Here is a 14417-nt window from a genome sequence, read left to right as displayed (position 1 = left end):
CTCCGTTTTTGGTCAGTCTTACATGACCTTATTTGCCTTAAAAAATACAGTGTTGTCTACTTTCCCTCCTTAAAATAGCATTAATGTGTCTGTGATAATATGCTAGCATCAAAACTAAACTTTGTATGAAAAATTAATCTAAATATTAGATTTCCAAAGAATTAAGATGTAAATCCGTGAAAATTTTAAATAAAGACAAGCAGACATGTTAAAATCAGACAGGGTGTTCTGTGGTTTCGCTATTTTTTAAGGACTCATTTATGAGACAAGAAGTTCTCCCATGATCTTTTTTCTCCCCTACTCCAATAATGCTCTACTATTCAACATCTAGGAGAAAATACTGCAGTCTTTTTCATGTGTTGTTAATTTCAGATCCCATAAAACAGAAAGGGGTGGGACAAAGGTATGGTCCTTATGGAGCCTTCCTCATAAATGCCTGCAGCCCCTTCCAATGCCATCTAGTGCCTCGGCTACCCTGGTGCCTTTGCAATCTGGCTCCAGCCCTGGATCCCCAACGATAGAAATTTTATACAACCAAGACCTAAAAGCTCCCATGAACCATAGAGTTAAGAAGTGTGGAGGCAGGTGAACGTGAACGTGAACCTGGCCTCCCTCAAGGAGCAGCCACCATCCTCGGGCTTCAAGGAAGCTACCTGAGGACCATCCCATGCTACATACTACTAGCCGACCTACCTGTTGATAGACAAGTTCCACAAGTTCTTGCAAAGCATCGTCTGTTGTAACCCAGCCATTCAGTGTCTCTGCAAACTGGTCAATTTCAGTTTCAAAACTGCCAGGCTGCTCTGTAAGATGATTCAAGAAATCCTGAACATATTCAGATAGAGTGGGATAATCGTCACAGCCATCCTCATAGGATTCCTATAGATGCAAAGTTAAAAAGAAAAGTTTTAAGCATGCAACTGGCTGAAATAAACATGAGGCAGCTTTAGGTCGAGATGGTTGCAGCACAAATAATTTTTTAAAAGATCTTTCACGTGATAAAAGTTGTTATTTTATTAATAAAACTAGAGGCCCGATGCACGAAAATTCGTGCAAGAGTAGGCCTTCCTTTCCTCGGCTGCCGGCATCAGCTTTCCTCCAGCACCCAGGACCTGGGCTTCCCTCCTCTGGTCACTGGCAGGCACCCGGGACCCAGGCTGGCTTCCCCCGGGCCGCCCACAGGCACCCAGAACCAGGCTGACTTCCCCCAGGCTGCCCGCAGGCAACCAGAACCCGGCTGGCTTCCCTCCGGCCCCGGCTTTGTCAGGAAGGATGTCCAGAATGACGTTCGGAAGACGTCCGGTCTAATTAGCATATTACCCCATTATTATTATAGATAAAGTCCACTTAATTTTTTTTAACATTTTTATTTATTTCAGAGAGAGAGAGAGAGAGAGAGAGAGAGAGAGAGAGAGAGAGAGAGAAACATCAATGATGAGAGAGAATCATTGATTGGCTCTTGCACGCCCCCCATTGGGGATCAAGCCCACAACCTGGGCATGTGTCCTTGACTGGAATCGAACCTGGGACCCTTCAGTCCACAAGCCGACGCTCTATCCATTGAGCCAAACCAGCCAGAGCAAGTCCATTAATTTTGCCCAATGACCAAATGTTCTAACAGAAGGGCTCCATCTAGCCAGGCAGGAAATTGTCTTCTCATCCCTGGCAGATTTACAACATGGTTGACATCATTTAACCTTTTGCACTCGGATGTCGAGATTAAAATTACTCTTTGAATGTATCAATAATTTGAAATATAAAAAAATCCAAATAAATAAGTTTGTATGAAGAAACTCCAGTTTTTTATTCTACTGCCACGCTTTGTAAAATCTGGGGTATTTAAAAAATTAAATCCCGAGTAGAATAAAGGAATCGAGAAAAAAGCAAGCGAGTGCAAAGGGTTAAACCAATATTTCACTATAATACTAATATCAAAATTAAGATTTTAATCTATTTATGGATATAATAAGATCTAAGATTTGCAATGGGAGGGGAGGAGGGCCAGGGATATAGAACCAATAGCCAATGTAGCCCTAGATGGTATGGCTCAGTGGATAGAGCATCAGCCTGCGGACTGAAGGGTCCCGGATTTGATTCGGTCAAGGGCACATGCTCGGGTTGTGGGCTCAATCCCAAGTAGGAGGTATGCAGGAGGCAGCCAATCAATGATTCTCATCATTGATGTTTCTATCTCTTTCTCCCTCTCCTTTCCTCTCTGAAATAAAAATATATTAAAAAAAAAAAAAAAAAAAAGAATGGCCACATGTAGCTAACTGACAAGGCCATGAGGGTTCATTATACCATTCTCTATATCCTAATAGATATTTGACAATTTCTTAAAAAAAGCTAGTAAGGCTTGTCATTTGTCTATCTGTTAATCCTCAAGGACAGGGAAATATAAACAGTAAGTGACTGTATAATTTCATCACAGCATACAGTGGTAGGAGACTTTCTGACTGCCATATCCAGGCTTTCATTAAAAAACAAACAAAAGAAAAACAATGGCCAGGAATAGAAGGATACAGAACTCAATGGTAAGAAGAGACAGAGAGCAGGAAATTCTAGCAGTGGGATTAGGAGGACTAGAGATAGAAGGGCTTAGAGTTTTGGAAGGGTTAAGAAAGCACAGCAAAAGCCTATCAGAATGGCTTTTAGAAAAGGCATGCTTTCTTTTTAAAAAATTTTTGTTTATTAATTTAAGGGGGAAACATATATAGAAACATTATTGTTCCACTTATTTATGCATTTGTCGGTTGATTCTTGTATGTGCCCTAACCGGGGATCGAACCTGCAACCTTGGAGTATCAGGATGATCTTCTAACCAACTGAGCTACCAGGGCAGGGCAGCATGCTTTCTTGAAAGCAGATCCAGCTCAAGGACACCAAGCAATAGATTTTCATGTCTAAGAAGAAAACTCAAGGAGCTGCTGGAGACAAGCCAGGAGGCCACTAGAATAGAGGCTCCCTGAACGTGGGAATTTTGGTCCATGTTGCTCACTGCTGTACCCCAGTGCTTGACTCAGGATAGGTGTTAAACTGCTGTTGAATGAGTGAGCGAATATAGCTAACTTTGGATTATGGTTACTGTGAGAAAGAGTTTCCCTCACAAGATCCTGCCCTGGCCAGGTGGCTCAGTTGGTTGGAGCATCATCCTGTACAGCAAAACATTGCAGGTTGGATCCCCGGTCGGAGCACATACAGGAGGCAACCCATTGATGTTTCTCTCTCTCTCTCTCTCTCTCTCTCTCTCTTCCTCTCTTAAAAAAAAAAAAAAAAGTCAATAAAAATATATCGTCAGGTGCAGATTAAGAAAAAAAAAGATCTTACCCTAAGAAGTCAGGAGACTAAGTGGCTTTCGGAAAAACTCTTAGCCTTGGCAGATGGTTAACGGATAAAGGCTGGAGAAGGTACCAGAGCAGGGTGGCAAACTTGAATGCTTATAGAATCCAGGTGTATTCCAAGCAAATGAAGTAAGCCAGTGTGTAAATTCGAGCTCACACACTCCGTCTAAAGCGGCTGCTTCTATTCAGCCAATTTTCACCAAAATAACAGTCTAGTATGGCCAAATCTTATGATTTCATGAAACACCAGAAAATTCAGGCTTGCAATATCTAATTTAAGTATTGGTAACTTATTAAAAATCCTTAAAAAAAAAAAAAGGCAACAACAGGGCCTAAGAAGACACACCTGCAGGCCACATGTGAGCCACAGGCTTCCAGCTTGCAATCCATTCTAGGGAATTGAGCAGAGAAGAAGCTGATCTATTAGAGGATATCAAAGGACGCCTAAAAGATGCCAGTGGCTCAAAGTAAGTAGACTAACACAGCCATTACTCTGCTTTACAGCTAGCCCAGGAGTCGCTTGTAAAACTAGTTGGTACAGAACCATGAAAAAACTGCATCCCTCCTATCATAAAACAGCTCAGTCAATAGGGAGAAAAACAGATGGAGAACTCTGTGGCTGTTAGAAGGTAAGTACCCTTAAGTGTTTATTCAACTACTCCCGGGTCTCCAATGGTTTCTTTCCTCTCTGGGCCAAATACAACCTTCTGGCAAGAATCCAAACTAATCTCCCTTCTACTTTCCATGACTGATGGCTCCTTTCAGCCCAAATCAACTGCTCTTCCCACTGTGCCTACACTTCCCCCTTTCCAGCCCCGAAGCCTTTTCCTGATGTAGTCTAAGATGCCCGGAGTTTCTGAAGGATGGAATCTAGTTTTCCCACACTTCCTATCAAATATGGAAGGAAAGCAAAATAAAGGTAACAGAAAGGTGTGCCACCATTAGTTATTGGGTAAATACAAACTAAAACTACTAGATACTACACACCCACTAGAATGGCGAAACTTAAAAAAGAGAAAATATTAAGTGGTGGTCAAGCAAACACAGCAACTGGAAATCACACACTACTCCGAGCGTACACTGACAGTCTGGGGAAAACTAGCGGGCAGTGTCTGCCAAAGCTGGCCACCTTCTGTCCCAGCAATTCCAGTCCTTAGCATGTACCAAACAGAGGCAAGGGTGTATATCCATCAGGACATGGCCAGAAATAGCAGCCCTATTCACAATAGCCCCAAAGTGGAAGCTACCCCAATGTTAGACAAATGGGACTGCGGGATAGTCACACAATGGAGTAAGTCACCTATGAGAGCAAGTCACCTCCAATTACATGCTACACCATGGATGAATTCTGATTGAAAGAGAGTGAGAAACAAATGTAATAAATTCAGGATAACTCCATTTATATAAACTTTGAGAAGAGGCAAAACTACTGTTGATTTCAGTGCTGGGTGCCCGAGTGTTCACTTTGTGAAACTTGGAGCTAACATTTGTGTGCACTATTCTGTGTGTTTTATGTCAATAAAGCTAAGAATATAGGAAAGATAGGACTTATGCTAAACTTATATCTTCAATCCCGAATGGTCCTGCCCCACTTACCTACAATTAATTGCTATGCATTTATTTAGCACAACAAATTCCTTTCTCCCCACCCCAATTGTGCTGCTTCATCTTGGTATTTAAGAAAAACATGACCAATTTTAAAAATTCTTATGTTATTGACAAAGATGAATCTGAAAGCTTCCAAGTTCTTTATACCTAAACACTTTATCAAAATCCCCTACATTTCCGAATAATAATTAGAACCATCTATTTTAACGTAACAGAGCCCAGATGTGTACTTCTCAACATTCAAAAACCTACACAAATTAGTCTGCCTCAAAACCACTTTGATTTGCCCTAAATCTATCAGTGGTTCTATCTTACTGAACTGAAATTAAAAAATAAACTTTGCCAGGCCCCTACTCTGTATGTTATTCATAAGGTCTGGCCAAAAATTTTAGTTTTATAGATTGAAGGGGGGGAGAAGGGGGTTGCCTACATCAAGTTTATCAGCCTCGAGACAAAACAGACGAGAATGTCTACCCTTAAAGCTTCCATTCTGATACCCTGAACATAACTACAAAACACAGTCCTGAGTCGGTTTTGTTTCCGCTCGAGTTCCATGCGTTCCTGTCTTTGTGTGCAGCACAGAAAACGCCAGCGTGCCGATTAGTTAAGAACCACACTCTCCGGTCGTTCGTAGGTACCTCGAGTTGCAGGCCAGGCCGCACTTACCGTGTAGCTGGAATAACCTGAGGGGTAGAATTCAGGGGCGTTCGCAGACAGCTTGGACATTAACACCGGAGCGACCACCACCTGGGGTTTCGCCATCGCGGACTCCGAGTTCTGCTGGGGGGTGTTGTCCTGGGGTCTCGTTTGTTCTGAGGAAGGAAAAAGGGGGTGTCAGATGCCTTCATTCCTTTGTGTAATGGACTAGGCACCGAAAAGCCACCTGAGAAGGGCTGGATTTTAAGAGGCGCACAGGAACCATCACCAAACAAACGGGAGGTTACGGCCGGGATGGTGCAGGGAGCCCGCAAAAAGGAACAAAGACTTGCTGGAGCTCCTTCGGGGACGCACTCGCCTCCTCGGTGCGGGCCCGGGCGCTTCGCTCCTGCTGGAGGGGTCGGTTAGGGAAGGTGGCTGCTCACCCAAGATGTCCCCTCGGAGGGTGGGCAAGGGGCGGCGGGCCGCTTCCTCCCGGGACGGCGCCCTCGGGCCCGCGCCGGCCCCTCCCCCGCGGGCGCACAAAGGGCCCCCGCGGCCCCTTCCGGACCCGCCGCGGGCCGTGCCCACCCGACCCCGCGGGCCCTGGGGCGGCTTCGGGGGACGGGGGCGGGACTGGGCGCGGGCCGGGGACCGGTGCGGGAGGCGCGGCTCCGTACCTGCGGGCGGCCGCGCGGGCCCGGCGGGGAGCTCGCTCTGGGCCCCTGGCGGCGGGGCCGTCCGCGGCTGGCGCAGCGGCGGCGGCGGCTGCTGGAAGCCCGGCGCCGGGGGCTGCGGCGGGGGCCGCGTCCGCTCCGCCGGCCCCGCTCCGTTCGGGGAACCGCCGCCCTCGGGCCCGCCCCCTCCGCGGCCCAGGCCCCGGCTGCGGCCCCGACCAGCACCTGGGGCCCGATCGAAACCGTCCGACATGCTCCCGCTCCGCTCCGGCCGCGGCGGCGCTGCGCTCGGGGACGCGGGGGAGGCGCCCGGCCTCACTCGGGGCTCATGGAACGGCAGGCGCGGCCCGGCCTCGGGCCTCAGAGCGACGGCAGCTGCTGCACCGCCGCCGAGCCCGCCCTCCGCGCCCGCAGCTGCCGCTCGGCTCGCCCTCCAGCCCGCCGCCCGCCTCCGCGCGGCGCTCCCGGCGGGTCACAGCGGCCCCCCGCGGCCCGGAGGCCCCGGCGCGCCCGCGCTCCGCTCGCGAGGGGGGCGGCCGCGGCCCAGCAGGCCCGGGGCCCGTCTCGCCGGGCCGTCTGTGCCGTCGCCGCGGGGCCGGCTCCCCCGGGGACAGGCGCTTACCCGGCGGCCCGGCCCACGCCGTGCAGCTCGGAGGGAAGCGGGAGGCCGACGGTTGATGCCGCGAAAATAAAAAACGCGGGGGGAGGGGGCGCGGGGCCGGCACCGGCGCTCGCGGACGCGCACCTTCGTGGGCGCGCAGGCGAGCCGCTCCCGGACCCGCGGCTCCGGGTGGGAACCCCCTGGAGGAAGCGCCGCCACCTGCCCCGTTAGCGCCGGGCGGGAGCAGAGTCTGTCTACGCCCCCGCCTGCCGGTCCCTGCAGCCCTGGACCGAGATCACAGCCCTGGGGCCATGCTCAGTCTCTTCCCTTCCCTTCCCCACCCCGTAATTTTAAGGAAATACACCACTTTTCAATGAAACTCCCCCCTTTTTCATGTACCAGGGCCGTGCAATGAATATATAGTGCGAGTCACAAAGGCAAGTCACTTAGGTAATTACACGTTTTCTAGAAGCCACATGAAAGGAGTAAGAAGAAACAGGTGGGATGAATTTTAATGTATTTAACCCACTATATCCAAACTGGTCTCATTTCAACATGAAATCAATATAAAATATGAATGAGATGTTTTCTTTTTTTTTTCACGCTAATCAAAATCCAATGTGTATTTCACACTTTCTGCATATCTCAGTTGTGATTAGGCATGCTACGCGATGGATAGCTGCATGTGGCTAGTGGCTACCGGGTTGCACAGAAAATTTCTATAGACCTCATGTGTAAATGACTGCTTTTGTCAGGCCTGACAGTGCTAAAGTCACGTAAGGATGAATATTTGTAATGAAAAGGAGAAAAAAAATCTATTTCCTTACTTTTAGATTGAAACATCTCACCAAATTGAGTGTAGCCCTGTATTTTAAGCAGGGCTTAATGTTTCTCAATCTTGTCATCTTGAGAATCATTTTAATTAGGAACAAAAACTCATATTAACCTTTTTCTCTTCTTGCTAATCCAGAAAACATTCACATCTTCACCTAACTGAATGAGAAAAATGGCTCTGATGAGGGCAATCATGAGTAAATGATTTATGCTGTTGATGGTTAGCAAAATTAATGAAGTCAGGGAAGAAAGCTAGCACAAAGTGTGGTTCCTTGGTGTGAGCAAGAAGGTAGGATTCAACGTAAGCCCGAGTATTAATGCTTGTGTGATCTTGGGTAAGTTACAAATTTAATGTCTCTGAGCCTCAGTTTCCTCAGCTATAAAGTAAGTGTGCTGTAGCATCAAGCATATCTTAAAGGCAAGACAAGATTACAATATAAAAATTAGATGAGTTAATGCTCATAACATTGAAAGCCATCCTTTAGTGTAGCTGTCAGTCACTACTCTTTTTTTAATCTTTATTGTTGAGATTATTACAGATGTCCCTCTTTTCCCCCTCATTTCCTCCCCCCTCCCCCCACTCAGTTCCTGCCTTCACCACCCTATTGTCTATGTCCATAGGTTATGCATATATGCATATAAGGTCTTTGTTTAATCTCTCCCCCAATCCCTCTTCCCTCTGAGAATCCTCAGTCTGTTCCATTTCCATGCCTCTGATTCTATTTTATTCACCAGTTTATTCTGTTCATTAGATTTCTTATTTATTTTGACTTTTAGGTTCAATTGTTGATAGGTATGTGTTCGTTGCCATTTTGTTGTTCATATTTTTTATCTTTTTCTTTTTCTTCCTCTTCTTAAACAATACCCTTCAACATTTCATATAATACTGGTTTGGTGGTGATGAACTCCTTTAGCTTTTTCTTATCTGTGAAGCTCTTTATCTGACCTTCAGTTCTAAATAATAGCGTTGCTGGGTAATCTTAATTATAGGTTCTTGCTATTCATCACTTTGAATATTTCTTGCCACTCCGGTCTCATCTGCATAGTTTCTGTTGAGAAATCAGCTGACAGTCGTATGGGCACACCCTTATAGGTAACTAACTGCTTTTCTCTTGCTGCTTTTAAGATTCTTTTTTTGTCTTTAGTCCTTGGAATTTTAATTATGATGTGTCTTGGTGTGGTCCTCTTTGGTTTTCTCTTGTTTGGGACTCTCTGTGCTTCCTGGACTTGTAAGTCTATTTCTTTCACCAGGTAGGGAGAGTTTTCTGTCATTATTTCTTCAAATAGGTTTTCAATATCTTGCTCTCTCTCTTCTTCTGGCACCCCCATAATGTGAATATTGATACACTTGCAGTTGTCCCAGAGGCTCCTTACACTGTCTTCATATTTTTGGATTCTTATTTCTTTTTGCTCTTCTGGTTGGGTGTTTTTTGCTTCCTCATATTTCAAATCATTTATTTGATTCTTAGAATCCTCTACTGTTGAATCCCTGTATATTATTCTTTATTTTAGTCAATGTATGCTTAATTTCTGACTGGTCCTTTTCCATTTTTTGGAGGTTTCTAGAAGATTCTTGAGTAACCTTATAACCATGGTTTTGAACTCTATATCCAGTAGTTTGCTTTCTTTCATTTCTTTCATTTGTGACATGTTCTTTGTCTCTGCATTTTGGCTGCTTCCCTGTGTCTGTTTCTATGTATTGGGTAGAGCTGCTATGTCTCCTTGAGTTGGTAGAGTGGCCTTGTGTAGTAGTGTTCTATAGGGCCCAGTGGCTCAGCCTCCCCAGTCACCTGAGCTGGGAGCTCTAGGTGCACCCCTGTGTGGACTGTGAGCACAGTCTTGTTGTAGTTGAGACTTTATTGCTGTTGGTGTCACTGGGAGGAATTGACATCCAGGCCAATTGGCTGTGAGGACCAGCTGTGACTACAGTGGGAGAGCTGCTATGCAGGAGACACCCCTATGGAGCAGGACTTGCTTCAGGGGGGCTTTGGTGCTCACTGAGTCTACCCCTTGAGTGTGTCGCTTATGGATGTGCAGAGTTGTAATCTGGTATGGTCTGATACTGACCACTGGGTATACTGGCTCTTGGGTTTCCAGGGAGGTGCAAAGTCAGCCACTGCCTGGGGCCACCCAGCAGGAGCTCCAGAAAGATTTGTAGATTCCTCCTCTTTGTATCAGGTTTGGAAGTGCCCAGATGAGGCCCAGGTGTGAAGCAAGGCAGGCTGGTGCTGGTGCCGGGTCTTGGGCCTTTTATTGATAGGTTTGGGGCTCCCTGACCCAGCTGCAGCTTGTTTGAGAGATTTTAGCCTGTGCGAGGAAAGGCCATTCATATGCAAAGCCACTGCACACAGCTTGTGTGGGACTGTAAATTGGATGAGGCAGGGTCTTAGGGAATCACCAGGGCAGAGCAAACAAATGGCTGTCCGTCAGCTCTGGGACTGGGCGGTCTCAGCATAGAAACAATGATCCCTGTAACACCTCTGTCTAGGAGAAGCTGCCCCCGAGTTCCTGCCTTGACACCAGGCAATCCAGTTCCTCCTCATATGTGTCTGTGTCCCCCAAAGCCTCAGCCTGGTGCTGGAGCTCAGAGAAGGCAGGACCTTGTATGTTCAGTTCGTGGTGCCAGCCTTTTAAGAGGAACAGCTGGCTCTCCAGCAGCCTCTGTGTCGCTGAGCCCCAATCCACACTGGTTTTTACAGCCCGTAGTTCTTACTGCCCATGGGGACTTCTTTTCCCAGCTCTGGGGCCCTGGGCTGGGGGTCTGATGTGGTGCTGGGACCACAGAGACGATCTCCCTCCTGATTAAAAAAGCAGCCCAGCCGAAACCGGTTTGGCTCAGTGGATAGAGCGTCGGCCTGCGGACTGAAGGGTCCCTGGGTTCGATTCCGGTCAAGGGCATGTACCTTGGTTGCGGGCACATCCCCAGTGGGGAGTGTGCAGGAGGCAGCTGATTGATGTTTCTTTTTCATCGATGTTTCTAACTCTCTATCCCTCTCTCTTCCTCTCTGTAAAAAAGCAATAAAATATATTTAAAAAATAAAATAAAAAGCAGCCCATATGGGTGCTGGACCAGCCCATTCCACGCCTCTGCACCTCTTCCCAGTCTCCGTGTGCTTTCTTCTTTACTTCTCTAGCTGTAGGAGTTCCATTCAGCCAGCTTTCCAGTGGTTGTGGATGATGGTTGTTCTTTTAGTTGTAGTTTTGATGTAGTTGTGGGAGGCGGCAAGTACAGGCATTTACCGACGCTGCCATCTTCCAGTGGTTTCCTCTGTCAGTCACTTCTTGCTAGACTTTAAAAAATATATTGAAAAAAAATAAAAAAAATATATATATATTTTTATTATTGATTTCAGAGGGAGAAAGAGAAAAATCAATGATGAGAATCATTGATCAACCCACTCCTATATGCCCCCTACTGGGGATTGAGCCCAAAACTGGGACATGTGGCCAGAGGGGGAATCCATCGAACTGTGACCTCCTGGTTCATAGGTGCTCAACCACTGAGCCACCCCTGCTGGGCTGGACTTTTGTATTATACAGGAAAGACCCACAAACTGTATGCTCATGTAAGGACAGAAAACTTGTCCCTTCTCCCCTTCTAGGTTGTTTGGCTAGTCTGATAACTAAGTCGACTAATACAGATCAGCAAGAGAAAAACAAATTTAATTTTGTACGGACAGGAGCCTATAAAAATGGGAAACTCTCCAAAGTGACCAAAAGAGGCAGCTTTTATACTTTTTAGACAAGGAGACAATAAGTTTGTGAAGAGTTGGCAAAATAAAGAGGTTTGGGCTTGTGGTAGCAGATTAGTGAGAAAGTAATAATTTTTGCTTACGAAGCCTCCTCAACCTTAACTCCCTTTTTCTGGTGATAAGGATGCTTCGAACCTCTTGGTCCAGGGAGGGGACCTTCAGGTGGAGATTTATTTCCTGCTTTCAGGAGGCAAAGAAGGGTTAGAATGTCCTTGTACTGGCTGTTTCTTAAGTAACTTTAACTCAAAATAATCCATCTGCCAGTGGCGTCTCCTGCTCTTCACTTGAAAACAGTGAGAGTGAGTTATGCTGCATGCTCCACTGAAGTACTGCCCCAGTTCTGTCCAGGCGTTGGTTTGCACTCGTCACCCCTGTGTTCCCTCAGAACTTTTGTGATAGCACCTTTTGTCCACCTGAGACTTTTATCTGCATCTTTATAGGCTCATTTTGTTTGATGAGTTAGGTGATTAAGATGTTATCCTTTTTATTCTGATGTAACTGTTTCCCTGTTTATTCCGATGTAACTGGAGGCCCAATCTTATAATGTAAGAAAGGTCGACTTGGGGATTCCATGAATGGGTTGGCTTCACAATAATAACAATAGCTAATATTTACTGAGTGTTTATTATGTCCCAGCTACAGTTCCAAGAGCTTTACTTTTATCCTTTTATTTAATCCCCATATCCTCTGAAGTAGACATTCCAATCATCCTCATTTTACAACAAAAAGGCGCCAAGATATTATGAAAGCTCAAATTCATCTGGGGACGGTTTTAGGGCTAACTGCCAGGTGCTAGGTGTTACAAAATGCCAAGAGGCCACACACACACACACACACACACACACACACACACACACCATTTGGGACTCTGAAAAGAATAATTAAAAATGCTCCTCCACCCTACCCGGTTTGGCTCAGTGGATGGAGCATAGGACTGTGGACTGAGGGGTCCTGGGTTCGATTCCGGTCAAGGGCATGTACCTTGGTTGTGGGCACATCCCCAGTAGGAGGTGTGCAGGAGGCAGCTGATCGTTGTTTCTCTCTCATCGATGTTTCTAACTCTCCCTCTCCCTTCCTCTCTGTAAAAAAAATCAATAAAATATATTTTAAAAAATGCACCTCCTCCACAGTTAAGCCTTTCTTATGGATTTATGATGACAGGAGAGAAGGAGGACTCAATTCTGAGAGGTTGCAAAATATGTTGTAATCTGGGGAGAGGCCTGCTGTGAACTATGGGAAAGATCTGTCTCCAGGGAGACCTCCCCCAGCTGGCTAAGCTCAGATTCTCCCTACAGGACAGTGGCACTCTGGGAAAACTCTATCTTGGCCCTTGTATGTTGGATTGTTAATATTTGGTTTATTTAACTGTCTCCTCCACTAAAATAGCCTGAGGGCAGAGGACACCTTTTATATTTATTTTATTTTATTTATTGATGAGAGAGACACTACACACACATTGATTTGTTGTTCCACTTATTTATACATTCATTGGTCTGTTCTTGTATGTGCCCTGGCATACTGGGATGACACTCTAACCAACTGAGCTACCCGGCCAGGCCAGCAGAGGACTCCTTTTAATCTCTGCACTTTGAGATTCTAACCCAGTACTACTTGGCACTTTAATAGGCTTTTAGTGCCTATTAAAGGCACAGTCGGCGTGGCTCAGTGTTTGAGCATTGACCTATGAACCAGGAGGTCGCAGTTTGATTCCCAGTCAGGGCACATGCCCGGGTTTGGGGCTCAGTCCCCAGTGTGGGGCATGCAGGAGGCAGCCCATCAATGATTCTCTCTCATCACTGTTGTTTCTCTCTCTCCCTCTCTGAAATCAACAAAAATATATTTTAAATAAAGTAATAGGACTCACCTACAATCGTCCTGCTTTTCTTTGGATCCCCAGTATAGCTGAGACACGTTAGTAAGCCAGAACAAATGGGAAAGGGAAACTGAGACAGATAGTTAAACGGCCATGCAGTTTGCAGCCACCTAGTAAATCCTATCTCCCTTAAACCTAGGACACTTGAGAGTAAATGGTTTACACCTCTCCTACAACCAGAAGGTAAATAGCTTAAGTCACCCTACTCAGGGAGAGGATAGCAATCCAACTAGTGCCATTTGTGTCAACCAGACCCAAGGACAGATGAAGTGAAGAGAATAAATCTCATTTTGGCACATCAGCATAAAACTGATGGGTAGTCTATTGGTTCTTCACTAAGATGTCTCCTAAACTCCCAGCCTTTAAAAACCCTAAAAACAGCCAAAACCGGTTTGGCTCAGTGGATAGAGCGTCGGCCTGCAGACTGAAAGGTCCCAGGTTCGATTCCGATCAAGGGCATGTACCTTGGTTGTGGGCACATCCCCAGTAGGGGGTGTGCAGGAGGCAGTTGATCGATGTTTCTGGCTCTCTGTCCCTCTCCCTTCCTCTCTGTAAAAAATCAATAAAATATATTAAAAACCCTAAAAACAGCCCTAGCTGGTTTGGCTCAGTGGATATTGCAGGTTCCCTGGCCCTGGTCGGGGTGTGTGCAGAAGGCAACCAATTGATGTGTTTCTCTCACATCGATGCTTCTCTCTGTCTCTCCTCCCTTCCACTCTCTCTAAAAATCAATGGAAAAATATCCTCGGGTGAGGATTAACCAAAAACAAAACAAAAACCTCAAAATGAAGGTCCCAGCAAGTGCTCTCCCTACCAGAAGCATGCTGGTTCCTCCCCCTTCCCTTCTTCCCCCCCCCCCCCCCCCCCCCAACAGGCACATATCTGCTAAACTCTAAGGGATTCCATGAGACTTGCACCAGGGAGCAGCAGCTCATCCTGAGCTAAGCCCCTGAACGCTGACTTCTTAGTGAGCCAAAGCAGCCCAGGCTAGGCTTATTCCTCCTCCTGGTGCTTCTTCTATTCTAGGCCCCTTCTTGTTTCATTGTCCCCAGCTTTAATACAGGTTCTCTAAGAATCACCTGGATTCATCCTGTG

At 46.5% G+C, this 14417-nt stretch overlaps 1 protein-coding gene across 4 annotated transcripts in view; it reads right to left on the bottom strand.

Annotated features, from left to right (window-relative positions):
* Window positions 1-6717, bottom strand: part of PAIP1 (poly(A) binding protein interacting protein 1) — a 29875-nt gene extending 23158 nt beyond the window's left edge. For 2 of the 4 annotated variants that reach the window (XM_054715277.1, XM_054715280.1), the window contains exons 1-3: window positions 6266-6715; window positions 5616-5761; window positions 694-879 (exon numbers count right to left, since the gene is read on the bottom strand). In XM_054715277.1, the coding sequence (XP_054571252.1) occupies window positions 694-879; window positions 5616-5761; window positions 6266-6515 (582 nt within the window). In that variant the 5' untranslated portion in view covers window positions 6516-6715. Of the gene's footprint in view, window positions 1-693; window positions 880-5615; window positions 5762-6265 lie in introns of all 4 variants that reach the window. The other 2 variants (XM_054715278.1, XM_054715279.1) reach the window with 2 other exon arrangements.
* Between the last annotated feature and the right edge of the window lie 7700 nt (window positions 6718-14417).

Source organism: Eptesicus fuscus, chromosome 4, assembly GCF_027574615.1.
Source record: "Eptesicus fuscus isolate TK198812 chromosome 4, DD_ASM_mEF_20220401, whole genome shotgun sequence".
NCBI lineage: Eukaryota > Metazoa > Chordata > Mammalia > Chiroptera > Vespertilionidae > Eptesicus > Eptesicus fuscus.
This window is presented reverse-complemented; position numbering and strand designations above follow the sequence as displayed.